Here is a 26,508-nt window from a genome sequence, read left to right on the forward strand (position 1 = left end):
GTATTACCCAGCTGATCTAATGTTTGATTTTTAAAAAGTCTGTATAAATGGATAAACAAAATGTAGTCTATTCATGTAATGAAATATTATTCAGGCATAAACAGGAGCGGAGTGTGGAAACGCTACAGTAGGAACACACCCTGAAGCACATGTGTGATGCGGAGAAAGCTTATCACGAAGAAATATTCTCACCAGGCAAACCCACAGAGAAAAGAAGGTGATAGGCAGCCGGCCAGGCCTGCAGGAGGAGAGAAATCTGTGGGATTGGGATTTCCATTTGCGGTCATGATAAAGTTCTAGAACTAGAAAGTGGAGGTAGCTGCAAGCAGGGAGTGTGCTGACGTCGCAGGAGCACTTCAGGGCACACTTGACTAAATGGCGAAAAGGGCAAATGTCACATGCTTCTTACCACAATAAAAAAATTAGATTAAGAATTAAATGAAAATTCTTAGGAGCTAAATGTCTTAATCCAAAGGCAGAAGTTCCTTGAAACACACGGTGAGTGAAAAATATGGCATTTTCCCGTAGAAGAGCTAAGAACGCTGCTCACGGGTGCAAGGACGATTTGCAGTGGTGTTCAGGGACAATACACAAAGGCGGTGGGCCAAACGGGGAGCTGAGGGATGCTTACGTCAGTATGAGTTAATACCAGAGAGCTTACAACAGAAGAAAGGGAATTCGCACTAAGATAACTAACAGAGTCTACTCTGGGGTGGGAGGGAATTCAAGTTGTACATAGATAGACAAGGTGAAATTAATCCTGCAAAAGAACGAAAAGCTGGCAGAATCGTAAGGCCATGATGGAAAGATAAGAGGGAAGGAGATTAAGGTAGAAGGCCGGAAATGGGGGCGGAAATGAGGAGAGCTGGTGAGGCCAAGACACTGAAGGTATTTAATCACTCATCTTAAAGGACTGGTAAAGACAATGCTGGCAGGTCTCAGGAATGGAAAGCTCAACGGAGGAGGGGCTGATAGGAACCCCAGTGCTTTTCCAAAAAAAAAAAAAAAAAAAAAAAGAAGACTGAACAGAAACAGAACACTGATTTAAAAGTGGATAATGTAGTCGAGTTGGCAAGGGGAAGGGAAGCTCCCCAAAGTGTGTGGCAACACTGCCGTCCATCACACACACAGGACTCCTAGCACAGACATGGTTCGTGCTCATGCCAGGGCGACAAGAGCAAACCCGGGCTGTTCCAGGTGAGCCAGAAACAGTCGACCTACTTGAGCCATCTTCAAAGTGTTCCTATAGAAGGCTTAAAATAGCGCTTCTCTGCTCTGTTAGAATAAATCCCACTTTCATAACACGCGTTTAGTCACGCCGGGGGCCACCTTGGATTGAAGTTCACAGCTAATTGGCCATGTATACGGTTTCGAAAATTCGTGTAAAGCCTTAATTAAAGCAAGGTGGCACGGAAAGTAGACTGTAATCTTCTGTATTGCAGTGTGTAATTGTTCTGCTGAAACACACTGGAGGAGAATAAGGTGATTGGATGCTTGTGGAACTTGTCAAGCACGCTTGGATTTTTAAAACAAATGAGCAAATTTCATACCATCAAGCAGAACAGGAAAGTGGGGAGTAAGGTAGATAAGAACATAAAATTGTTTTAGAATGAAAGCATGCATATTATATTTAAAAAAGACATAACTAGCCCTAAAAGGTGACACTGCAAGGTAAGTTAAGGGAGGAACATACAGAGAAGAGAGGGGGGAAAACCCTCAAGTGTGATGTCAAAAGGATTCTGTTTTATGCTACACACTCGAGAAATAAAAAGTTATTGTGGAAACGTCGTCTATGCCTTCAATTCCCATCATGCCTTGTTGTGCACCCTCAGTGAGGGTGTCGAAGAAGGGAAGGTGACGAGCAATAGAGGGGGCACACACTACAGCCGTAACTCCAAACTAACCTCACAATGCCACCTTTCAGGTCACAAATCCATCAGAGCGCCCCCAAGGGGGGAACCCAAACAAAAACCCCCAATGAGACATGCGTTCACATGTCTCCAATATCTTGGTTTCAGTCTGCCAAGTTCCAGGCCTCCTCTTGTCTACACGGGATGTATGTGAACATACAGAACACTTACATGTCCGATAGCTGCATTTCACTTAGTAGAAAATGTGCACGAAACAAACTCTACGATAATTTTAAAGCTATAACTTCAAGACTTCCCTCTCTTCACACTGGCCATTTTAAACATTATTTAGTTAGTTTTCACGGGTTAAAAAATTCTGGATGTTATTGAAGACCACGGAACCCCTGGCTTAAATGTTTCTGAAGCATTGTTCTAGCAAGACTGTAGGGAAGAGAGGACAATCCTCACCATGGAGCACACATGTCCACAAGCTTACCTGACTACTGAGAAGAGAAAAGGGCCCTTGTGAATGTCCTGCCCTCTCCCCTGGGGGATGTGGTGCTGTTCCAACTTGGAACCAGGGTTTAAGTGGTAGAGAAATGGCTGGGATTCGATCTACTGACTGATGGCGCTTGATACTTAGGAAAGAGGGGAGGGCTGAGTGAAAACTGGAGGGTGGTGAGGTGCTCCATGTGGGGGCTTTTACAGCAGTAGGGTCCCTTCTGTTCTCTGTTAAGCACTCTACCTGAGAGCTTGGGAGAGCACTTAACTGGCTCCCAAGGGTGAGAGGGAAGGCTGCTGAGGTAAAAGGGGAGCAGGATCTCTGGACAGAAGGGGAAGGGATGCAGCCTGGCTGTGGTTCTCCATGAGAGCTCTAGGCACTGAGAGAACTAGCAGGTCTGTGGGCTGGGGAGATAAACAAGAGCCAAGTCACACCCACAGGGCCTTGCTGACAGTGACAGTGGGAGGACTCAAAGGGAGAGGGTGATAGAATCTGGTGTGCATCTTTACAGGTATTTTAAATAGTGGCATGAGCACTGGAGTGAGGGCTAGATAGAGGAGGAGACCACTGGGGGGAGAGAGAGAGAGAGATAGAGAGATAGATAGAGAGAGAGAGAGAGAGAGAGAGAGAGAGAGAGAGAGAGAGAGAGACCGACCAGTGACCATGATAGTAACCAGGACCCAGACAGTGCTACTGGGAATGGAAATTAAAGACCTGTCTAGGAGATGACATAACAGGACCTGATGACACCCGGTGTAAGGAAGGGGAGTATTTGGGAATGGCAAGGTTGCCTAACTGTCCTACTTTCTAAGAAGACCTGGATTGTCACATCAGTTTCAACAGTCTTCATGGTCCAGTGGATGTGGATGTCTTAACTATAAATATTGAAGTACCTCTGCCAAGGGGTTCCTGTTGTGGTGCAGATAGAACTTTCCCCTAGCAATCTCTTCCCTATCGTGCATTGTGTTCTCTCTGTGCAGCCTCTTCCCTAATGCAGTCCACTTTGGCTGGAATACACACACACACACACACACACACACACACACACACACACACACACACATGCATACGGACACGCACACGCACTGCTCCTACACCGTGATACTCATTAGTGGATACATTCCTCCACGGAGGTCAAAGTCATCTATGGATCCAGAGATTTCAAGGGTTCTGTATGAGGCTCTCAGAAATTGACACACTGAACAATTCTTTTTTTTTTTTTTTGGTTCTTTTTTTCGGAGCTGGGGACCGAGCCCAGGGCCTTGTGCTTCCTAGGCAAGCGCTCTACCACTGAGCTAAATCCCAACCCCCCACACTGAACAATTCTTAAGGGACTGAAATAAAATACACGCTGTTTAAAGAAAAATATATTTCCTCGCGATTCATGGATGGGCGAGGAGTTCAGGAAGAGCTGCATGGGGTTTTACATGGGAAGGGGACCTAGCTAAATAGTTCCTGCACGTGATTCCTTTAAACAAAAATCTTAAATTATTATTATTATTATTATAATTATTATTATTTATATATTTATTTATGTGTACTGGTTTTTGCCTGCCTGCCTGTGTGTACAGTACCCTAGGAGACCACAAGAGGGTTCGGCTCCCCCCGGAACTGGAGTTGTAGCTGGAGCTTTAAACCTCCACATAGGTGCTGGCCCTCATGAGGAACAGCCAGTGCTCTTGGCCTCTTGGCCACTTCCCCAGCTCTAGCAAGTGATTTCTTAATTATCGTCCACAACTGCTCTGTAGAGAAATTGTTGGTACCTAGCAGGAAGAAAGCATCTCTTTCAGAGTCATCTTTTAGGGGTCAAGACTCCATCCTAGTTTATTTCTCTAGAGCTTCTGCTGTGACAGTCCAAGTACCATGAAGCCTGGGGTGGGGGGTGGGGGCTGGGGCAGCGGTGCAGCATTCTCTTGCAAACCTAAGTCATTAAAGCGCGAAACTCACCAATTCACCAGGACGCCATCAGAGATGACATTTCTCTAACCTGAGGCACTGCTCTTTCGCTGTGATGTTGTATTAGTCACTTTCTATGTCCTGTGCAGGTGCCAGGTTGGGATCATCCATCAGCAAAGACAGCACACAGGAGGGAAAGGCACTTTATGCAGAAACCTTACAGCAATGCATTGCATCAGTAAGCAACTCTCACTGGAGGGTGCATCTCCAAAGATGGGCTAATAAATAAAGACTAATGAAACACTTGGAAGAAAGGAAGGAAACTGTGATAACTGGATCTTGGTGTCAACTTGCCTGCACCTTCAATCAACTAAAAACTAAGGAGCTGGGTATCCCTGTGAGGGGAATTCTTAACTGTATCATCTGAAGCAGGAAGTCCCACCCTATTTCTGGGCAGCATCTTCTAGTGGCAGTCAAGATAAAGGACAGGGAAGAAGGAAACTGTTTTTGCTTGCTTCCCCTACCCACACGGGACACTTCAACTGCCCTATTACTGCAGCATTCCTTGCTGGCTTCTTGGTGACTGCCACCAGAGACCGAAGACCAGCAGCCCTCAGCATCCTGCAGGGACTCAAGCCTCTGAATGGGAGTGGTTGAGACATGAGCCTCCTGGATTGAACAACTACCAAGTCTTGGCCTTCCCTAAACTTCAGCATGAGCTAGTCACTGCTGGCCTACCTGCACTGTGTCCTGTGACCCAATCTAATAAAGGCCCCATGTAATATATACATACATACATCCTTAAGAAAGTCAGTGTCTTAAGGGCAGTTCTCTCACTCCTCATGCACAGTACAAAATCTGCATTTTTCAACAATACATAATGAATGAGAGAGCAGAGAGGATTATGAACAACTAGGAAAAGGCAAAGTCCGTTAAGGGCCATGGCTAGAGAGGAGAGAAAGAGGTGGGGGCCTAAAGAGATGGGAGAAGAAAGCACCGGGCTCAGCAGATGGCTCGGTGGCCAAGAGCACACTCACTGCTCTTGCAGAGCTTCTCAGCACCCACGTCAAGTGGCTCAACGGCCGTAACTCCAGCTCTAGGGAATCTGATGCAGGTGCTGTTCTGTCATCTGTGAGCACTGTATTCATATGCATGCGTGGGAGAGAGAATGCTCGAGCACACGCATGCACACATGCACGCACGCACGCACACACACACATACAATAAAAGTAGAATTGAACTTTAAAAACATGAAGGCACATGGCAAGTATTCTGTATAGGGATTTGCAGAGAGCAGCAGCCTCAGTATTACTAGACGTCAGGGATTGAGGGAAGAGGAGATTATGGAGGGGCTGGAAAAAGACAGCGGGGCAGGATGCTCCAGGCCAGATGCTTCCAGAAGCCCTGCAGGTGATTTTTGTTTTTGAGATAGGATCTTGATATGTAGCCCAGGCTAGCCTTGAACATAATCCTGCTGTCTCTGTCTCCTACATGCCAGGACTGCAGGTACACACTGCCATGCCTGACTCTAGGCACAATCTCCTCTGTGTGAGTTGAGGGGAGACTTACCATGTTTGTGTAGGCTATACACTGAAAAGAAAGCATACTGAGTTAAAGTATTTTATTAGAATTAATCTCACCTAATGTGGTAGCTTGAATGGTTGGCCACAGGCAGTGGCACTATTAGGAGGAGTGGCCTTTGTTGGAGGAATGTGTTACTGCATAGGTGGGCTTTGAGGCCTCCGATGCTCAGGCACCACCTGTGTGGAAGAGTCCTCTCCGGGCTGCCTTCGGATCGATATGTAGAACTCGGCTTCTCCATCACCGTGTCTGCCTGGATGCTGCCATGTTCCTACCTTGATGTTAATGGACTGAACCTCTGAACCTGTAAGCCAGCCCCAATTAAATGCTGCCCTTTATAGAAGTTGCCTTGGTCATGGTGTCTCTTCACAGCAATGAAACCCTAAGGAAGACACCTGATTTTAACAACGTGGCTTTAGCAAACCTGATGTCACACGTAGAGCTCATGTTATGCCACTACTGGACAGTGACCCTGGAGAACAGCCTGTGGCCCCCGTACTACGGAGGAAGCTCCCTCAGGATAAGGTTCTTTGCTCTGTCCTAAACTTTAGTAGCCTAGAGGTGCTTAGAACATGGCTGCTTCCTCTGTGTGGGGCTTGGAGTAACTGTGTGATCCTCTCCCTAGGCACCTCCTCAGGGTCCTCAGGGTAACTGTGTGGCCCTGTCCCTAGGCACCTGTCCTCGTGCTCCTTGGTTCTAATTGCCAAACTGGAAGTTGGGCAAGAAAGGTTCCTTTTTCACAGACTTCCCTCTGTAAGTATTCTAAGGATGTTAGCTGCAGCTCACATAATCACCAGGCACCACTTCCTGATGGCCAGGGGCTGCGCTGATCCTTACACCCCTCTGTGTGACGCCCTCTGCCTTAAAGGAAAAAAAAAAAAAGCACTGGAAGGCCATGTGCTCACACTTAGAAATCAGCGGGGCTAAAACTCAACCAAGGCATTGACTCCACTCACTGCACAACACTGCCTTCTAAACATGGCCGACAAAGGTTAAAAGCTTCCATCACTCAGAGAAACGGTTGATCCCAGGACCTCTGTTCTGTTCAGGGATGAACAGAGAGAGGAGCACAGCACAGAGCTGCAGGGGAGGCCACTGGGCTGGCTGCTGGAGTCACTTCACGAATGCCAATGCTAACCTGGCGGGTTGGCAACTTCTCCATGGCATTGGGTGATGAATACATCCTTCTAGGCCTACGGGGCTTAGGGTGGCCCCAAACACATCAGCTCAAACAGGCTTCTGATGTGGCAGAGGGATGCACACAGGCCCATTCACACACAGAGAGGTTGCAGGCATGAGACCATTTTCCTGTTAGAGTTAGAAGCACAATGCATCTCAAATGCCTGAGCCAATCTATTCCAATTAAAACCCACCCAAAGAGAAGGAACATGACCCTTGTCTTGCTCTACTGTGATTGTTCTGCCTCCTTGCTTCTGACCCGAAAATGTTCTCTCTGAGTTGAACCACCAGATCCAACTTCCTGAACAATGAGAACCAAGAAGGAGGTCCACAAGTTATCTCAGTTCTATGTAGACCAGGCTAGCGTTGAACTCAGAGATCGACCTGTGTCTGCCTCTGGAGCGCTGAGACTAAAGGCACGCATCACCACCACAGCTGATTGCGTCTGTTTTATATAATTTCCCCGCATTCCCAACGCACCCCAGTCTTCCCTGATACGGATCATAGAGAATCAGGGCTAACCTAGGCTGTAAAGCTTGGAGTTCACATCCATTTTCTGCAGAAGCCAAGGTTCAGAGGTTTCAAGTCCCACATTATGTTGGCAAACGTTGGGATCAGGACTTTGGCCCATGACTCATAACTCGGCACCTCTCTCCTCGCTCAGCTCCAAATAGGAAATCCGAACAGAGAATAGGGAACTTTTGTTCAAGGGCCTCAATATTTAAAGTTTGGGCTCTGCGATCAGTTGGCACAGAGATAGCACCGCAATGGAATGGCTCCTGACAGATTTATCTTGAGACCCCCTGACCAGGGACCTTCTGTCCGGAATGCCCCTGCCGCAGGCATTCGAAGGTCATTAACACGACCAGTCACTTAGTTAAAGAATTTAAGAAAAGCATCCAAACTATGCACACTCTGTTCAGCAGAACTCATGTGCCCTGCAACTGTGTGGGGAAACAGGGGAAAGAGGTCAAGGAGTGGCCACTGGCCCAAGTACACCACATCCCTTCTAGAACTTTCCAGGGCTGACATAACCGGTCTCTACATTGCTCACAGTGTCTCCTGCAAATGAAGTTAGGAGCACAGCCTTCTGAAAAGGCAACAAACAAACAGACAGAGCAACAGCCACAAAAAGGAGCAAGTTTGGCTACCCTGAAAGGTAGCTCCCAGAAAGGCCTAGAAGGATCTGGGGAAGCATGTTGTACATCCGAGGGGGCTGGCAGACCCAGACATCGGACCCTGAGTCTCTGCCAGTGGCCTGACGTGGAATGTTCAACCCAGCAGAGCAGCTTCAGCCTGCCAGGAAGACACACCAGTGACAAGCCCTAATATTAATTATAGTCAAATGTTTCTCCCAGATGCTTTTAAGTTAGTAAGATTACTTCTGTCACAGAAGTGGGGCAGGGGAAACAAACGACTATATATTAATTAATAGACATATTTTTGTTACGTATTTTTTACAGTGAGCACTCTCACTTCACAGTGATGCTAATGATGATAAAGTCACTTCCAGTCATTTCCCAAACATTCGGTATTCACCTGTGCAGAATGTTCCAGGTGCTGAAGACATAGCAATAGACAAGATGGTGACCTTGTGTCTTGGAGCTGTGCAGTGGGTGAGAGGGTGGCAAGCCTTAGAGGAAAACTGTGAGGGAATTTACAGGAAGGGGACCAAAAGGGGGTTCTCTAACTTGGGGGTGTTTAAGCAGAGGCCTGAAGAACACGAGCGCAAGCCAGGGGAAGGACCAAGGCAAGAGCTCCTGCTTGGGTAAGCGACAGGGTGGAATCTTGAGGTCTTGTCAAGAGAGAGCAAGGCTTGGCCACAGCGGGGTGACAGGTGAGGAGAGTGGGGGATGGGCCATGCATCCCTTTGTAAGGTCGCCCCTAAGAGTTTGTTTGTATTCTTGGTGGGGATGTGAGTCGTGGCAAGGCTGAATGAAACAAGAGTCGGAACAGTCCAAAGCCCCAAACTGGGTGTGGCTTCTCTTCTAGGTCCCTCCATGTTTGAAGTGGGCTGACATACAGCAGGAGACCTGGAGCTGGCAGCTCAGCTCCTGCAGTGGTGCCGCATGGGACTCACCTTCCACAGTCAGCTCCACGGTCACCTGGCGGGCGCCACTGCTGTTGCTAGCTTCACAGGTGTACTTGCCCTTGTCCTCCTCACGGACACCACGGATGACGAGGCTGAAAGTCCCCCGCACCCCACCGTCCAGCAGGAAGCGGCCGCCATTGGTGATGGTTTGCCCATTTCTGTGCCATGTCACCTGGGGCTCTGGGTAGCCCCGGACCTAGGAGAAGAAGAAACTGTAAGGGCTCCTGTCCCATACACGCCCACTACATGCTGTGGGGTTCACAGTTCACACTTTTCTATGCATTACTCACTGGACTACAAAAGAAGAAAAAAGAAAGAAAAGAAAATGAGTACTTTTTTAGTATTTTGACAATAAATCATTACGAGGCATTAAGCTGAGTTCCAGTCTGTTCCTTGCAGCAGCTTTCCTGTGACTACTGAGAAAGATGGCCCCCTACGAATGCCTCCCGTGGCACTTTCAGCTGGGCACCAGCTCTCTGCCTCTAACAACACTCAGGAGGGTCTGTGAGCGCTCTCTGTTCAGTCGTTTCCAAGTCCTCGACACATCCAAGCTTCAGAGTAAAGCTATCTCAAAAGAGAGAGGTGCAGAGAAAGACCGCAATCTCAGAATTTCCATTGAGGGGTTAGGAAGATGGCTCAGCAGTTAGCAACACGTGTTGTTCTTATAGAGAACACAAATTTGGTTCCCAGCCATGTCGGGAGGGCTCTCCCACGTCAGGAAGCTCATAACCACCTGTAATGCCACCTTTAGGGCGATCAGAGGCCTTCTTCTTGATTCTTTAGGCCCCTGTGTTCACATATGAATCACACACACACACACACACACACACACACACACACACACACACACACACACACACACAGAGAGAGAGAGAGAGAGAGAGAGAGAGAGAGAGAGAGAGAGAGAGAGGGAATATACATTTTTAAAAATATTGAGTTCCAGATATGAAAAATCTGTAAGTGCCCTTGAACACCTGGGACTCACCGGCCCTCAGGCTGGACCAATCTTCAGGGGAGCAGGGCTTAACCCATTTCAAAGAGGCCGGAGAATTGAACTTCTGTATTGGAAAAGGCACAAGCTCAGCTTGGAAGTCTTCTTAGAAGGAAACTGCTTTTGTTACAAAAGATTGTAGGCACGGCTTTTATCCATGCAGCCACTCCAAGGCGAGAGAGGATGACTTCAGGAGAAATGAACTAAGATTTTCAGTATGACTGACTCTCTCTCTCTCTCTCTCTCTCTCTCTCTCTCCCTCTCTCCCTCTCCCCTCTTCCTTGCAAGGTCAGGTATCGATGATCTATGGGTCTCAGGGGATATGTGTGTTTGAACTCCTGGGACCCACATACATGTCCTTCCCTAAGTGCACTAAAGAAGGGGAGCAGCGAGAGTCATCCTTTTCTTTTTGTGGTGCTGGGGACACGCTGTCATAGCCGTCTGTATGTGGCTTAGTGTCCTCAGCAACTCTGGTCCCAGCATCTTCAGACCCAAGTCTGAGTATCTAAGATGTAGATTTTTGTTCCTAAGGAAGGAAGCTTTGAGTCCTATTAAAAAGCCCAGCAATCCTCTGATTAATTCAAATAATCATCCCTTCACAGCAGTTTATAAATCTTCCATGACCTGCCTGCTGATGTAGAGTCAGGATTCAATGGAGAAGAAAAAGCCCCAAACCCCCAGTCAGTAATATTAATCTTATTTGTAATTCCCACAAACAAACAAACAAACAAACAAGCTCCTTCCTATAAAAATCTAAATTACACTCAGGACAGAGATAGATTACCCACAAGGAAATGCTTCAGTTCTTAAGTTGTCTCCACCAAGACACGTCAGCAATGCCTGAGGCCGCCGTGGTGTCACCACTGCAACTATTTCGTACCGTAAGTTGGTGGGGTGAAGGTGAGCACACCCACCTGGACACACAGCCCTCACTACTGTGACAGAAAGCCAAGTGTGACTGTGTGTGTCCCTGGGTGAGCACTGTTGTTCGAGTCTCCCCCTGTTCCTTTCAGTTAACCATTCACGCTGGATATTTCTGGAAATGTCACACACTTAGTCTTGGTTAAACAGAAGAAAATAAAAATAAGCACCTTCCATTCATGTTTCTCTAATGGATATATAGCCACTCATTATTTTTTGAAACAAAAGAGATACACAAAAACCGTCACGTGTGTTTGAAGATGGCCTGTATCACCATGATCCCATATAAAATCTTTTCATCCTATGGCTTTAATTTTGTCACAAACGCACTCATACAAAGGAACAGCAGACAGCATGGATCCTGTTAAAACAGCTTTCAGAGAACAAGCGAGGAAGCCCTCAGGGGGCTGCTCAAATGAAAATTCCAAACCATGCCTCTCTTCTCCTGCTCTGTAAGGCAGGGCTAGCCCACCCTCCTGAAGAAGATCCCAGGCTTCCTGTCAGCTTTGGAGCACAGGAGCTTAGCCCTGCAAGCAGAATTGGAGATGAATCATTAACAGTACCTACGGCTTCCAGCATTCCAGCAGCCTGCACGGTGGCCCCCTGCAGCAGGCCGCTGGGGGTATCAATGTTTAACTGGGTACACTGATAGCAGTCCAGTCCTCAGGGACATGTCCTCTTGGTCTTTTTCTCTATTCTCCTCATTCATTGTCTACACACATTCAAAAGTTACTTTTGAAATGTGTTACTAGAATAAATATTCAACGGTTTCCTAAGCATGCTGAAACTGGCATTAGTTAAAGAAAGTCAAAGTGTACAGACAAGGCTTTCACAGCTCCTGGTTCTAGAGCAAAGGCCTCTGTGAGCTTGCTCAGTCCCAAGGTCTGAATGATCTGCAATGTGAGCATGCGTCCTACCACTGTGAAAGAAGCTCATCAGGGACTCTCTCGCACCAGGAAAGACTCTTCTGTTTAAGGATGTCCCTTTTATCACTGCCTGCTCGCTATGCTGGGGCCCAAGTAGAGAAGATGGGAAATCTTGGTTCACATTCTTGGGATCTATGAATGGCCTTCAATTAAGAAGCTACGGGTGGGATTTTTATGGCTAGGATCTTCCAGAGGCTGGTGAATGCTCTCAAATGTCTAGTTCTCAAGAGAACCTTCACACAGAGAACCTCGACTCTCGGCACTGTGAGGGAGGGATCTCAGGTTATAGATTGCTATCATCTGAGCGTCACGGCCATCATCTTCGTTGGAACGTCTGTGACCAATTGCGAGAGATCCCCGAGGTCTGGCTTACTTATTACTGACAGTCCCTCACAGAAAAGAGGGAGTAGAGACATTGGACCCTCATCTGGGATTACAGCTTCTTCTTACTGAATGAATCCCAAAGCAGTCTGTATGTACCTTGACTGCACATAGCCCTGTGGTCCTGAGTGTACATAGACTGTCAAGGTTAACAGAAGGGGACTGTATCTGTGCGCTATGGGGAAGTCATCTGTCCTTGGGTGATACTTTGTGATGATGAGTTTGCTTTAGGGTCACCCACGCCCCTGTGAGTGACTCCTTCCCCATGCTCTCCGTAAGCAAGCCAGTCAACTCATTGGTTCTCCAAATTGGGCTTTGGTTGGTTGCTGGCACCCTATTTTATGCCTGTTTGATGCCCTGGTTTGTGTCTTCCCAGAAAGAATTCCTTCACCAGCTACCCTGTGATGGGGACCTTGGTGGCAGTCATGACGCCACGTGTAATGTTAAAGAGTAGAGGAATGGGTTTCCCAGCCAACCCACATGCAGATGAAGTGACACATTTAGGACCACAACTCTGGTCTCTGGCTTCAGAGGTTGTCTTCAGATGTCACCGTCAATTCCCAATTTAAGTTAATCATGTTTTGTATTACCCAAAATGGTGATGAGTGCCTATTCTAATAGAACCCCGTCTCTTAAAGCAATGTCTGGTTCTGTTTTAAAAGGCTCCAAAGGGTTCACAAAAGATTGGTCATGCAGAAAGGGAGTCATGGGTTATCTCCTTTCATTCAGAGTAGGACAGGATCGGAGCCATGCGGGCTCATGACATCCTAGGGAGGTTAGGGTGGAGACGAGAGAACAGTATGACAGCCAGACCTCAGTGCCTGGGTCTGGCCAAGCTTCCTGGTCTCTCTGGGCTGTAATTCCTTCCTATCAAGGAAGAGAAAATTACTCTTTATGTATCCAGGGTTTCTTCTGTCTCTAAAGCATGGTTTTAACTGGTGACCCACTTAGTTCTTGGAGAGGGCTCTTTCCTCTTACCTCCATTTTCTTTTAGGCCCAACCCACAGCCTTGCTACCCTCTAATTCCTCATATGGGAAAAGTAAGTGACCACTGGAGGAATGATCATGAATGCAAAGAGGCTGCCCTCACTTTTCGCCATAATGAGTTTTTGGAACCAGCCCCAAAGAGGGTCATTTTGAGGAGAATCATATTTTTGCCACAGTAACCACATTTAATTGGAGGTTATGTTCTTGAACAGAAGCCCAGTATCAAATAAATCAGGGGCATAACCAACAACTGTCATAAAAATAGAGATACTGCAGTCATAATCCCTATAATATTTTTAAATAGTAAGACTGTGCTCCTGCTCCATAAAATGTCCTCAAAAAACCGTTATGGCCTCAAAAGGCCTTTAAAGAAAATGGGGCTCCCGAGAGTGCTGCTGGTTGAGGAGAAAACAGCTGCTGTTGGGCACTGCTACCTGACTTGTGTCACAGTTCAGACCTAATACAATCTTGGAATTCACTCAGTGACTAAAGAGGACCATGCTGTAGGACATCAGACTTTTAAGTTTCTCCTAATACATTGAGGGCTCTCAAACTATTCCTCATTGCTTAGGGTAGACCTCCCCATCCTGAACCCAGAGTGGTGGCAATATTGCTCATGACACAGACCCTCCCAGTCTCTAACCCACACATCTGCCTTCTCTGAACTTGATGCAAATGAGAAAAAAAGGGGGGATGACTTTGCAAAGACGACGAGCCTCTGTGGGTCTTCTGATCCTGGCAGGCCCTGTGCACACTGCAAGCCCATACAGCTGTAGGGCACAGCTGCGGCAGCCTGACTGTCAGCCAAGACTAGGCAAGACCAAAGAATGGAGGTTTTGCCCACATCTGGGATGGAGGGAGACCAAAAGGAGAGGAGCCAGGATTGTGCACTGGCCAAAGAGAAACAGACTGCCTGGCAGAATGCTGGGGACCACAAAGATGGACATGGAAAGGGAAAACAAACAAACAAATAAAAATGGAGCCGGACTCACTAGGGGCATCAGTAGGCAGTGATTGAGGGATGCTGGAGAAGGCTGAGGCCAGAGGACGAGCCGCACAGACACAGACATCCCTATCTCCACTGTTCCCTTTTTTTTAATCTTTAAATCAAGGTCTTACCTAACTGCCAAGATGGTCCTTGAACTCAACTCTGTAGTCTAAGAAGGCCTTAAACTTATGCTCTTCCTGATCCAGCCTCCCAAATAACTAGGATTATGTCTGTGCCACCAGGTTCAAGCTCTCATGTTTCTAACATGTGAAGCATCCTGTGTTTGGAGACTAGAACAGAACTGGTGAAAACTGGAGGAAGGACTTTATGTCTAGGCACGATGATCCATGCCTAGAATCCCAGCACTGAGACAGGAGGATCTCAGGTCTTCAGACGACCTGCGCTACATGGTGAGCACCTGGCTTAAAAAAAGTTTTTAAATAATACATAATAATACATACATAATACAATGATAAACAAAGGCAATGGTGGAGGGAGACTCTGTTCTTGGTGGGAGTCATCTGTTCTACCTCTGAGGATAAGCTGCCAGGTATCATAACATCACCTCCGCACAGATTGGACCACAGGTAACTGTGAGTCTAACCTGGTGGGTATGATTAGGAGGGTGAGGAGTGAAGGGTGAAGGGCAAGCTGAAGGCCAGCCAAGGCATGACCAGGCTTCAGGGCCCAAGTCTGTGTCAGCAGCTGGCATCCGCCCCAAGTCAGGCAGGAGCTTACTTAAGGCTGAGGATAATCCCCTTGTAGTCCAAAGCCTCAGATGAACCGGGAATGTATCAGGAAGAGATCACAGCTGTTGACAGCAGCAATTAGGAAGCCTTCCACCGGGGATTCTTCCATTCCCACCCCAACTGGGGAACCCAGAGGATGAAAAGAGCTTCGGTGAACACCAACACATGCTTCAGGCCCCTGTACTCTGCCACTTCCCTTTTCTGGATATTTTTTCTTGTGAGCCAGGGCACAAGCATTCCTACACTGCTGAACCTGCAAGTCTGAGGTCTCCTTTCTTTTTCTCTGTGTAGCCCTGGCTGTTCTGGAACTCACTTTGAAGACCGGGCTGGCCAGGAGCTCAGAGATCTGCCTGCTTTTGCCTTTCGAGTGCTGGGATCAAAGGGATGTGCTACCAAGCCTCTCCCTTTCTCTGACAACCCAAGGCAACATATAGGTTGGAGGCTTTGGGTCACACTGCAATCCCTTTAGACTCTTAAAAGGGAAATCCACTCCTTCTTTGTCAAAAAAACTTAACTTCCTAACTCATTTAACGACACATCAAACTCCTTGAAAATGCCCAACAAAGGATACAGGTGGTAACGTGTCCAGGGGAGGGGTTGGGGATTTAGCTCAGTGGTAGAGCGCTTGCCTAGCAAATGCAAGGCCCTGGGTTCGGTCCCCAGCTCCGAAAAAAAAAAAAAAAAAAAAAGAAAGAAAAAAAAAGTGTCCAGGAGAATCCCCTATACTGATAATCCTTAATTCCGTCTAAGTTGTACTTTTCATATAAAAAATATTTCTGACTGAACGTCAGCCTCTCTGAGAACTCTCCCATGTAAACTGTGGTTCCGGCCGGCCTTCCTTCCTGTCGCCACGGGGGCTCCAATGGTGCTGTCTTTAGCTGACAAGGCAGGCCCAGGATGTCAGTGTTCTGTGGTGGTCCTCAAGCTTCTGCTATCAATTTGAGAGAGGTTCTCAGTCATAGAGAATATTAGTAAGAAGCATGCAGCGCTCTAGACATTAAAGAAACCAAGGCTTTGGTGTGGTTTGGCTTTGATTTGCTTAGGCTCTCCTGCCCACCTTTTCAGGGTCAGCAGCAGGTCCCTTCTCAGGGAAATTTTCTTTCCTGACTGCAGGGGAGTCTAGAGGAGAAGCCAATCTGGCTGAAAGGCTTGGTTTCAAACACTGGGCACACACAAAGCCAGCCAGTTTGCGCTCTCCCCTTGCAATTGTACTCCTGAACTCTAGGAGACCAAAATTGGCAAGACTTAACCCTGAAAGAGTCCGAAGCCACTCTCTCCCACTCCCTTTCCTACCTCTCACTTTCCTGACAGAAGGAAGAACCAGGTTTAAATACGAGAGCTCATGTGTACAGTGAAGAGAAGCAACCAAGGCACAGCCGGTCAGAGCTCTGGTGGCTTCAGTTCTACTCAGTTCTAGGAGGAGACACGACACATCTCCTCTGCTTAACCACTCTGGGACTGGCTTCTGTCATCCATAAACAAGAATCCCTACTATTTCAGGAAGACATGTAGGCTCTGGAATCAGACCCAGCAAACTGTGGTGTGATTCAATGCTGGTGTGTAGGTTCTGGCTGTATTAATCGTCAGCTGCCTGGCTGTGGGCAAGCAGCTTAGCTTCCCTAGCCCCAGTCTACCCATCTGTAAGATGCTAGAATCCATTTCCACAGAAGAATATAGGATCAAATCAGATGGCACACGTACAACATCTTATTAACAGATTCCAGGATTTTATATCCACCCTCTCTTCTTCAACGTCAGCGATTCTTTATGTTATCCTAGAATTCATAAACAACCCCAGAGTTTTAATGGTATGAAACTACTTTTGCTATAAGAATTACCAACCTGTGAATAATTAGCATAAGTATGCTCCATGTACATGGCCCTGATACACAGAGCAGACTGAACTATACTTCCCAAAGACCCACCTGCCTTTGCCTCCCTGAGATTAAAGCATGAGCCATGATTCCCAGTCACAACTCATGTTTTTTTTTTAATAAACAACTTAGAGACTTCATACTTCTTTTTTAAAAACCCTTGTGTGTGCGCATGTGTGCAGCTGCACTCCTGCCTGGTGCATAAGCCGTGATCCATCAGTTCTCCCACCATGTGAGTCCTGGGGATTGAACTCAGATTGTCAGGCTTGTCAGCAAGCAAGTTACCTGCTGAGCCATCTTGTAGATCCAGAAAGTTGGTGTGTTTTTGTTGTTTTGTTTTATTTTGTTACTGGGAGGGTGTGCCTCAGTATGTGGGTTTGGACTCTTAATTAAGTAAAAACCTAACACTTTAACTAAGAACATTTTTCGTTCTGGGTGAACTGGTTTATTATTTTTATCTAAAGAATAAAACCAAACTTGAAAGCTGACCATTATTTTCATGTAGCATGGCAAAGCACGTTTGAAAACAAATATCCAACATGTCATTTTACCACACCATAATTCCTTTCCCTGAATACCACATGCTGTTTTGAGATAGGGAGTACCCCTTGACTTTCTGCTTCACTGACTACTGCTACACTGGAATTTGAAAGGCCACAGGCAAGGGTTGGGAAGGAAGTATCTAGGCTGACAAAATCTGACTTTCAAACCAGTCATGGCGAGTCCGGAGAAAGGGACACACGTCATTGGCAGAAGGGATGGGTGGAGCAGAGAGCTGCTCTCCAAGCCACACAGAGACCGTCATCACTCTTCAACCAATAGATCTGGGGACACAAGAGTTGGGGAGATGGCTCAGTGGTTAAGAGCACTTGTAGCTCTTAGAGAGGACCTGAGTTCATCCCCAGGGAAGACATTCAACTCCCAACTGTCTGTAACTCCAGTTCCAGGGATCGGACACCTTCTGAACTCTTTGGGCATACACGTGGTGCACAGACATACATGTAGACAAAACACTCATACACACAAAACAAAATAAATTTAAAACGATTGAAACCAAAAATTATGATCTGAGCCAGTAATTCCACTTTGGGATATATATATATATATATACATATATATATATATATATATAGATAGATATAGATAGATAGATAGATAGATAGATAGATAGATATAGATATAGATATAGATATATTCAAGACAAATGGAAGTAGGGACTTCATTACATTCATATGCTCATAACAACATTCAAAATAGAGAGGGCAACCCAAGTATCTATCAATAGATAACAGGGGAAGCAAAGGATTTACAACAGAATACTGTTGATCCATAAAAAGAGAATTCAGACATATGGGACAACATGGGTAAGCCTGAAGACACTATGTTAAGGGGAAAAAGACAGTCACTGCTAAGCTTAAGAACTCATGACCTCACGTGTGCAAAGGACCAACCGAAGCAGAAAGCAGAACAGCGTTGCCTGGTGTTGAGGGAAAAGGGGAGCTAAGAAATTGATGTGTATATTTTTGGCTGGAGTCTAGCCAGCCTTTAATGGCTGAGCCATCTTCACAGCCCATGAGGATCAAGTTGGAGAGGGCAGGGAGAAGGGATGGAGGGAGAGAGACAGCTGAAATTGGAGGCATTTGGGTGCACTGCAGAAACTTAATGCAGTGGAAACTTTCTGGACTCTATGAGGATGACCCTCATGAGGACTCTTAGTAAAGAGGATACAGAGTCTGCACTGGTCATCTTTTGCTTCCAGTGGTGACACAGGCTGCATTGTGTTGACTTGTTGTCTGAGGGGGTCCATGGAGATCTCTAAACAACCCAGGATGATGCTAGGACAGAAGGCCCTCTCTGAAAACAAAACAAACAGTTTTGATAGTGGGACTCCATTGCCAAGGACAATATCTACAGCTCATTGAACATAGAGAGGTTGAGCTGATGTCTACATGGAGCCTTCACCCCTATGTCCTGGTTTATTTGCTGTGGAAAGGTACTCTTAAGGATACAGAAGAAGATAACCTGGACACTGACACAGCCACAAAACCCTAGACCTGCAATCTGTCCTGCTTGCAGGATGTGCTGAGGCAATGGTAGCACAGAACTTGTGGGAATGGCCAACCAACGTCCAGTTTAACTTGAGGTTCACACTATGAGAGGGAGCCCATGTCCTACACTGTCTGGATGGCCAGAAACCAGAGAACTGACAGTCAGAGATGTTACATAGAACTGAATACGACTGGCCAAAAAGAAAAAAGTCCTAATTCCTAACATCTTCTGTATACTAATAGACAGCTACCTTGTGTAGTTGTCATCAGAGGCAGGGCATGGAGCAGGTGCAGAGACCTACAGCCATGCATTATGCAGAGACAGAGACTAAATGGGAAGGTGTAGACGGGAGGTCTCCATTTGGATCCCTCTCCTTGAAACTGGCTCGAAGGAGTCTAGGAGTCAGAGGGGACAGAGGGCACCAGGACAACATGGCCCACTGAATGAACTAAGCAGGGCTCAGACAGGCTCACAGAGACTGAAGTGGCAAGCAGAGGTCCTGTGTGGATCTACACCAGGTTCTCCGTGTATATGTTATGGCTGTTAGCTTGCTGTTTTGTGGGTCTCCTAACAGTGGGAGCAGATGTATCTCTTTTGCCTGCTCGGGAGACTCGTTTCTTACAATTGGGTTGTTTTGTCCAACCTGATCTGAGCGCTTTTTCCTTGTTTTATTGTGTCCTGTTTTGTCCAGTTTGGTTGCTGTCTCTTGGGAGCCTGCTCTTTTCTGAAGGGAAACAGCGAGAGTGGATCTGGGTGAGAGGGATGGTGGTGGGGAGCTGGGAGAAGTGGAGTGAGGTAAACTGTGGTCTGTGGTCGGGATGCAATATAAAGAATATCATTTTAATTAAAAAAAGAAAGAACAAGAAGAGAAAAGGTTGCTTAATGGGTTCATAGCTTCAGTTTCATGAGGTAAAAACTATTCTGGAGATGAATGGTGACGATGACCACGTCACTGTGTGACTCTGACAGGATAAAAATGTGGTGGAGAAGTCAGGTACCTTTGGCGGGCCCGTGCCAAGGAGTGCCTCTGAGAAACTATGCCGTGCAACAAATCCAGTGTAAGAGCTTTGTTGGGAGAAGGGAGAGTGGAAGTCTTGGAGTGGGGACATGAAGGAGAGATAGAGGCAGACACGCAGACAGACAGGTGGGTGGGGAGATAGAAGGAATGAGAGAGGAGAGACAGGGAAAGAGACGGAGGGTGGGGGTGGGGGGTAGGGAGAGAGGGGAGGGGTGGCACAGGAGAAGGGAGGGAGGGAGAAGCGGGAAGGCAGAGAGAGAAATCTAGGGTAGCTGGAGGCCCTCTCAGCACATACCTGGCACACCTGGTGGCAATTGCCAGGTCCCTGAGAGGAGGCCAGTGGGATGGCCTTGTGCTAACAAGACGGCATTTATGTGACTGAACTGTACACTTAAATGACTAAAACCATAAGTTCTGGGCTATATACACCTACCAACAGGAAAACAGACAAGCCAGGTGTGATGTTGAGCGACCAGGAGTTAGGCAGATTCCCTGATAGGCAAACAGACAAGAAGAGGGGACTAAAGGTGAATTTCCAGGATGATCAGCTTCTGCCTCACCCCCCTGACTTGAGAAGCCTGGCAGCTTAACACAAAACAAAACAAAACAAAACAAAACAAAACAAAACAAAACAAAACAAAACAAAACAAAACAAAACAAAACTGCCTAGTGGGCTTTGTCTCTAGTCTCACTGATGGAGTGGCTCAACAAGTTCAACTCGTGGGCCAATCAGCCATCCCAGCTTTCTTCAAACTGACCAATCCTAAATAGGGTGGGAGGAGCTTCAAAGGCTTTAAAGCTCCTAGGTCTGGAGAAGAGATGGTATTCTTCCCGAGTTCCCCCCCCCCCGCCCCCCGGCTATGCAGAGGGCCTTTCTCTCAGTGTATACTGCATGTGTGTTTCCTCATTGCCAGTAAAGGCCTCCCTTCAACTGCTGATTGTCTGAAGTGCTTCAGGGTTTTCCTGCTTTAATGCTTTCCCTGGCAGAGAGAATGAACCGGACAAGACCCCTAGACTGTATCTAGAATGTATCGTTTCAAGACTACTCAGACTGTATCACTTTTGCTAAATGTTACAATGTACCTAGTATATAAATTAAACCCAAATCACTTCGAATTTAGAATTTTCCACTGACTTCTCAAACTGTGCTCAGAAAAACCCAACTTGGCCTTTTTCTATTTGCCTTCCTCTCCCTGCTCCACAAGCCTTCCCTGGGAGGCCACGCTGGTACACCTTGTGCAGTTGTTCCTGAAGTCAGGAGAGCATGCTACAGAAGCTTCCTGAGAGTGGAGGCAGGGGCGGGGAGGTTCAAGGAAGTGCAGCTGTGAGCTAAACATGAATCCCAGGCTGCCCTCTGATACAGGGCCTGCTGCCTGGGAGCGGGCATGACAGGGCTGGGTGGCAGCCGAGGCTTTGGAAGAAGAGGCATTCGGGTTTGCAGAAGGTAACAGGCGACTCTAACTGCTCTTCCTCCTTTGGGTGGTGTTCTGTGCTCATGGGGCACTCCCTGGGAAGGCGAACGGTGAACCAGGTGGATTCAGGGGAGTCCAGCCCAGCCTCAGGGATCCCCTGCTTGTGCAACCTGCTCTCCATAAGCAACTTCAGATGAGCCTCTTCCTCAGCTACTTCTGCCTGTGTATTGCTCTTGCCAACATAGTTCCACGAGCACAGCCCCCTCATAAACTATTGTTCAGGAATTTTAGGTCAGGGCCCTGGGGACCTAGGAAAGAGAAGTAACAAATACCAACAACCCTCAAACCAGGGCCTTTGGGGAGCAGGCGACTGGGGTGGTTCTCTCAGTTTGTTGGTGGCTCACTCGGGACACCAAAAGAGTGAGTCCTAGTTCCAAGCACTCATTTAAAGCAGATTTAGGCTTCTCAGTCCAAGCCATTGAAATCCTTTCTGAAGAAGCATCTGGAAAAACGGAAGGGAAAAGTTGCCCATTTATTTAGAGAAAAACAAAACTCAAACTTTCCTTTCTGCCCTCCTGCCAGTGTCCCTTTCAACTATGTGATCCTGGGGGGATGGGGTAGGGGGTGTTGGAAGCTGGGGCCCAGTGAGCTGGCACTGAGCACTGTAGTCCCCAGAGGAGCGGGCCCTACCATCAGCAACCACAGGCACTGTCTGGGAGGCTGGGTGCCTTGCCCTCCCCAGAATTTTGGCACAGGATCTGGGGAACCTGGCTTTGCCTTGACCAACCCTCCAGCTGACAGAAAGACACTCTACACCAGGCCACTTCCCATGATGCAGTGTAAGGATATTGTATGGCAAGAGCTCTGCTGCTCTTTCCTGAAGCTCAGAGGCATAGACTGCACAGAGGCTGCAGAGGAAGCTCGCAAAAGGTGGAGTTTCTGTCTTCCTGTTCTGGTCTTAGAGACCTGTAAATGACACCATTAGATGGAAGCCACACTTCCTACTCTAGATGGAGGATCCTGCAGACACGGGTGGCTTCAGTATAGATGAGGGCTTGGGCCACCCTTCTCAGAGAGTTCTAGCTGTAGGAATCCTAACAAGCCCTTGAAAATAAATATATGGCTAGGGGTGGCTCAGTGGTACAGGAACACGCTCCGCTTGGGCAGGGGCCCTGGGTTTTATCCCTTGTATCACAAATAAACCAAAACAAAATACACATGGTAGTTATCAACAGTAACTGGGAGGAAAGCAATTTATAAGGAAGAAGGATCCTTGGGTGGTGCTAGTGACACCTGAGAAGGATACCTGTGACACCTGAGAAGGTGTCTTAGTTGACATTCCTTGTGGCTGAAAATGCTGCTTTATGGCTGAGGTTGTAGCATGTATGAAATCCTAGGTTCAGTCTCCAGCACTGTGGAAACCTGGATCGGTGGTGCTTTCCCACGATCTCAGCATCCAGGAAGAGGATGCAGGAGAATCAGTTCTAAGTCATCCTTAGTAACACAGAGAGTCGGAAGACAGCCTGGGCCAATGTACAAACTTATTTGCTATACCCCAGGGAGACACTTTAGCCTAAAGCTCTTTAGATCCCCCTCTGTCTTGCCCTAGACCCTTGAAAAACTAACAAAAACTCTGCCTCCCAGCAACAGCCTACCCAGGAGCCATGCTATTCGGGGCAGGGGCAAGCACAACATCATCTGGAGTGATATTTTTTCAGAATTCTGGAATTTTGGGTTTCTTTAAAAAAAAACAAAGAAATATTATAAGAATGTGCTTTCATTTTGATCCCAGGTATGGGACATGGTGTTGTTTTGGACTGTCCACAGCAGCTGAGCATGATTGCCTCCTGCTCTAGCAGAAGCATGGCTTTTCCAGTTGCAGATAATTTCTGTGATTGTGTGACATTCAGAATTCTGGGAACATTTCAGAGGCTATATAAATGCTAGGATCCTGAGAGAGATGTGCGTGCGTGCGTGTGTGTGTAGGGTTGTTGATTATCTAGGGAGCTTGGTTGTGGTTTGTTAGTAGCTGTGGTTCAAGAAGAAGCAAAAGAATAGAAATTAGATTCAGGGATTCTGTATTTCCCTTCCATCCCTCTTTCTCTCTTATCTAGTGTTAGGGGTTGAACCTGAGATGGGGGTGGGGTGGTTAAAGGGTGGGAAAAGGAAGGACTCACAAAGCAGCAAAGACCAGCTACACTCTTCAAAGGAGGGATTCTTATCTCCAGAGATAAGGGAGCCAAGTGGCTTAGGAGGAATGGCCACACCTGGGCCGCAGGGCCTCTTTCCCATAGTGGCATGGCCTATTACAGAGCCATTTTTATCGCAGAAGTTTAGCGCTGGTATTCACTCCTTCCTTTTTCTGGGCAGAGAAAAACCAAATGCTGGACCCGAGTTTGCTGCCTCTGCGGGGTCTGCCCCTCTCAGATAATACGCAAGCCATGCATGACGTAAGATGAAGACAAAATGGTCAGTTTTGACGGTTCCATTGGGTTCCCCGAAGAGCGCTCAGTGAACGAGGCCTGCCCTGACCCAAACAACACCCGGTCTTTCTCCCTTGCCAAGACCCCTAACACCTACAGAAGGGGACACTCATGCTTCTTATGTTTGTATTGTACGCCACACATCAGATTTCTCCTCTTACGGAAATGCGTTTACCTTGCACTGCTGGTGTGCAAGACGGATACTCTAGAACCAAGCAGAGCTAGTGGGACCTCGGGACAACTCGTTACTTCTTTCTGTTGCTGTGATCAGACACCACGACAACATCAACTCCTGGAAGCAGGAGCTGATTTCGGCTCATGGTTCCGGATGGTTCGAGTCCACATGGCAGGAATACCATGGCAACAAAGCAGGAAGCTGAGAGGGCACGTCTTCAACAGCAGACACGAAGCAGGGGCAAACTGGGTGCAGAGTGAGACTTCCAACCCTCAGAGTCCTGTGATGCACTTCCTCCATTAAGCTGCGTCTCACCGTGATCTCTCCAAACTGGGCCACCAGTCAGGGACCAAGAGTTCACATGCCTGAGCCTATGGACAATGTCTCATTCAAACAACCAGAGTACCCCTTTCTGCCTGTCATTTTGTCCATTGTTCTTCTCTCTCTCTCTCTCTCTCTCTCTCTCTCTCTCTCTCTCTCCCTCCCTCCCTCCCTCCCTCCCTCCCTCTCCCTCAGCAAGCACAGGACCGTATTTTCTCTCCCTATCTCTGTCTCTATCTCTGTTTGTCTGTCTGTCTCTGTCTCTCTCTCCTATAGCAAGCAGCACAGGACCATATTTTCTTTCCCTGTCTCTGTCTCTATCTCTGTTTGTCTGTCTGTCTCTGTCTCTCTCTCCTATAGCAAGCATAAGACCATATTTTCTTTCCCTGTCTCTGTCATCTGTCTGCCTGCCTATCTGCCTTTCTCTCTCTCTCTCTCTCTCTCTCTCTATATATATATATATATATATACATATATATATGCAAATGTATAATATATATATTATACATTTTTCCCTCTGTGTATTCTTGGCCATCCTGAAACTAGCTCTGTAGACCAGGATGGTCTAGAACTCACAGGCATCTGCATGCTTTCGCCTCCCAATTGTTGGGATTAAAGGTGTGCCCCACTACTGCCCAGCAGCCAGGGAGATGGCCTGATGTTCTCTGCTCTCCCTAGTCTTCAGCATGGGCACCATTCTCTATGATAATCACATCTTTTAAAAACAGTGTGCCTTGATCATAGTTGCCCCCCTTTCAAACAGGCCAGGCCTAGACCATCCAGATCAATGATTCACTATGACATCACCGTCCACATTTCTCTGCCTACAGCAAGCACAGTACCATAATTTTCCATTAAAAAAAACCAGGTTATATTATTTGATGAGAGATTTATGGGTTGCCTCCAGGTGCAAGAAGGGGTTGGAGCTACAAATGTTTCGACATCAAAACACTGGAACCAAGGATATTTGGATGGTTTTACTGGAAAAATGAGGTGCTTAAAAAATGGCTTGTGACCATCCAAGATGAAAACTTAGGCCACCTACACGGGCTATGCTTTTGTTTACTACAGGTACACTGGACACAGCTCAATACAAGACTGAGTTAGTTAAGGGGTCAGGCATCACACCTATTTCAAAGTTCTCTCAGTCCCCAGAAGGGCCAGTAAACCCTGGCTAGCCTGAGCAGATGATTGGCTGATGCCTCGTTCTCTGATCTGTGGATCTTGGAACAGGTGTCACTGCAAAAACACCTGTGTTGATTTCCTAAACCAGGTCACGCTGTTGGACTCCCACTGCCCCAGTGTTTCTCCATCAGCGGCCTCACTGGGGCATATAGTTCATCTAAGTGCACAGCTAACAAATCTTGCTTGTTTCAAAGCATGGGGCTGTGGAAAGAAGGTCCCACCATCAAGACCCTGGTGAGCCAGGTGAGGTGGCTTACACCTGCAATTCAAGTACTCAGAGACGGAGGCAGGACTGGCTACAGAGTGAGACAATCTCAGAAAAGAGAGAAAGGGGGATCAAAGAGAGGAGGGATGGGGACAAGAATAGAAGAGAGAGGAGAAATTGCCAATTCCCAATGCCATTTAAGGCACAGAAGTTAAGAAGTTTTGTTTTGTTTTCTTAAGAGAAAGGGGAGTAGAGGCAGAGGAAGGAGAGGTCGGTGTGATCATATTAATTATAAACATGCATGACTTTCTCTCCAAATTAAAAAAAAACGAAAAACGTGAAGAGACTTGGGGCAGAGGGGTGTCTCCCTGTGTTGCCTAGGCTGGTCTCAAAGATATGGGTTCAAGGATCCTTCTCCTCAGTCTCCTGCAGTTAGGAGTACAAGTATATGCCATTGTGCCAAGTTACCAATATACAGTTTTTAATTAACATTATAGTTTCTCTGATAGGTTCTGTGATTCTATATATGCTTTAATCACTTTGGTGATTATTTGAGTTTATTATGAATCTATTTATGACCACTGTTTATTATTTAAATGAAGACTACAAGGCGGTTCATAGGACTACAGTTGGCACACTACTAGGAGCAAATGTGTCTTTCAGAACCAAGGTACTAAAAGGATAGAGCCCTGTAGAGGGATTTTAATCCAGCAACATGGCTGTTGCTGTTCTGCAAGGGATCA

General features: G+C 47.0%; 1 protein-coding gene across 4 annotated transcripts in view; it reads right to left on the bottom strand.

Moving 5' to 3' along the window:
- Positions 1–26,508, bottom strand: part of Mylk (myosin light chain kinase) — a 252,871-nt gene that overhangs the window by 125,507 nt on the left and 100,856 nt on the right. For all 4 annotated transcript variants that reach the window (NM_001105874.2, XM_087575816.1, XM_087575815.1 and 1 more), the window contains 1 exon segment: positions 9,089–9,296. In NM_001105874.2, coding sequence (NP_001099344.2) covers positions 9,089–9,296 — 208 coding nt within the window.

Source organism: Rattus norvegicus, chromosome 11, assembly GCF_021556685.1.
Source record: "Rattus norvegicus strain SHRSP/BbbUtx chromosome 11, alternate assembly SHRSP_T2T, whole genome shotgun sequence".
In the NCBI taxonomy this organism is placed as follows: Eukaryota; Metazoa; Chordata; class Mammalia; order Rodentia; family Muridae; genus Rattus; species Rattus norvegicus.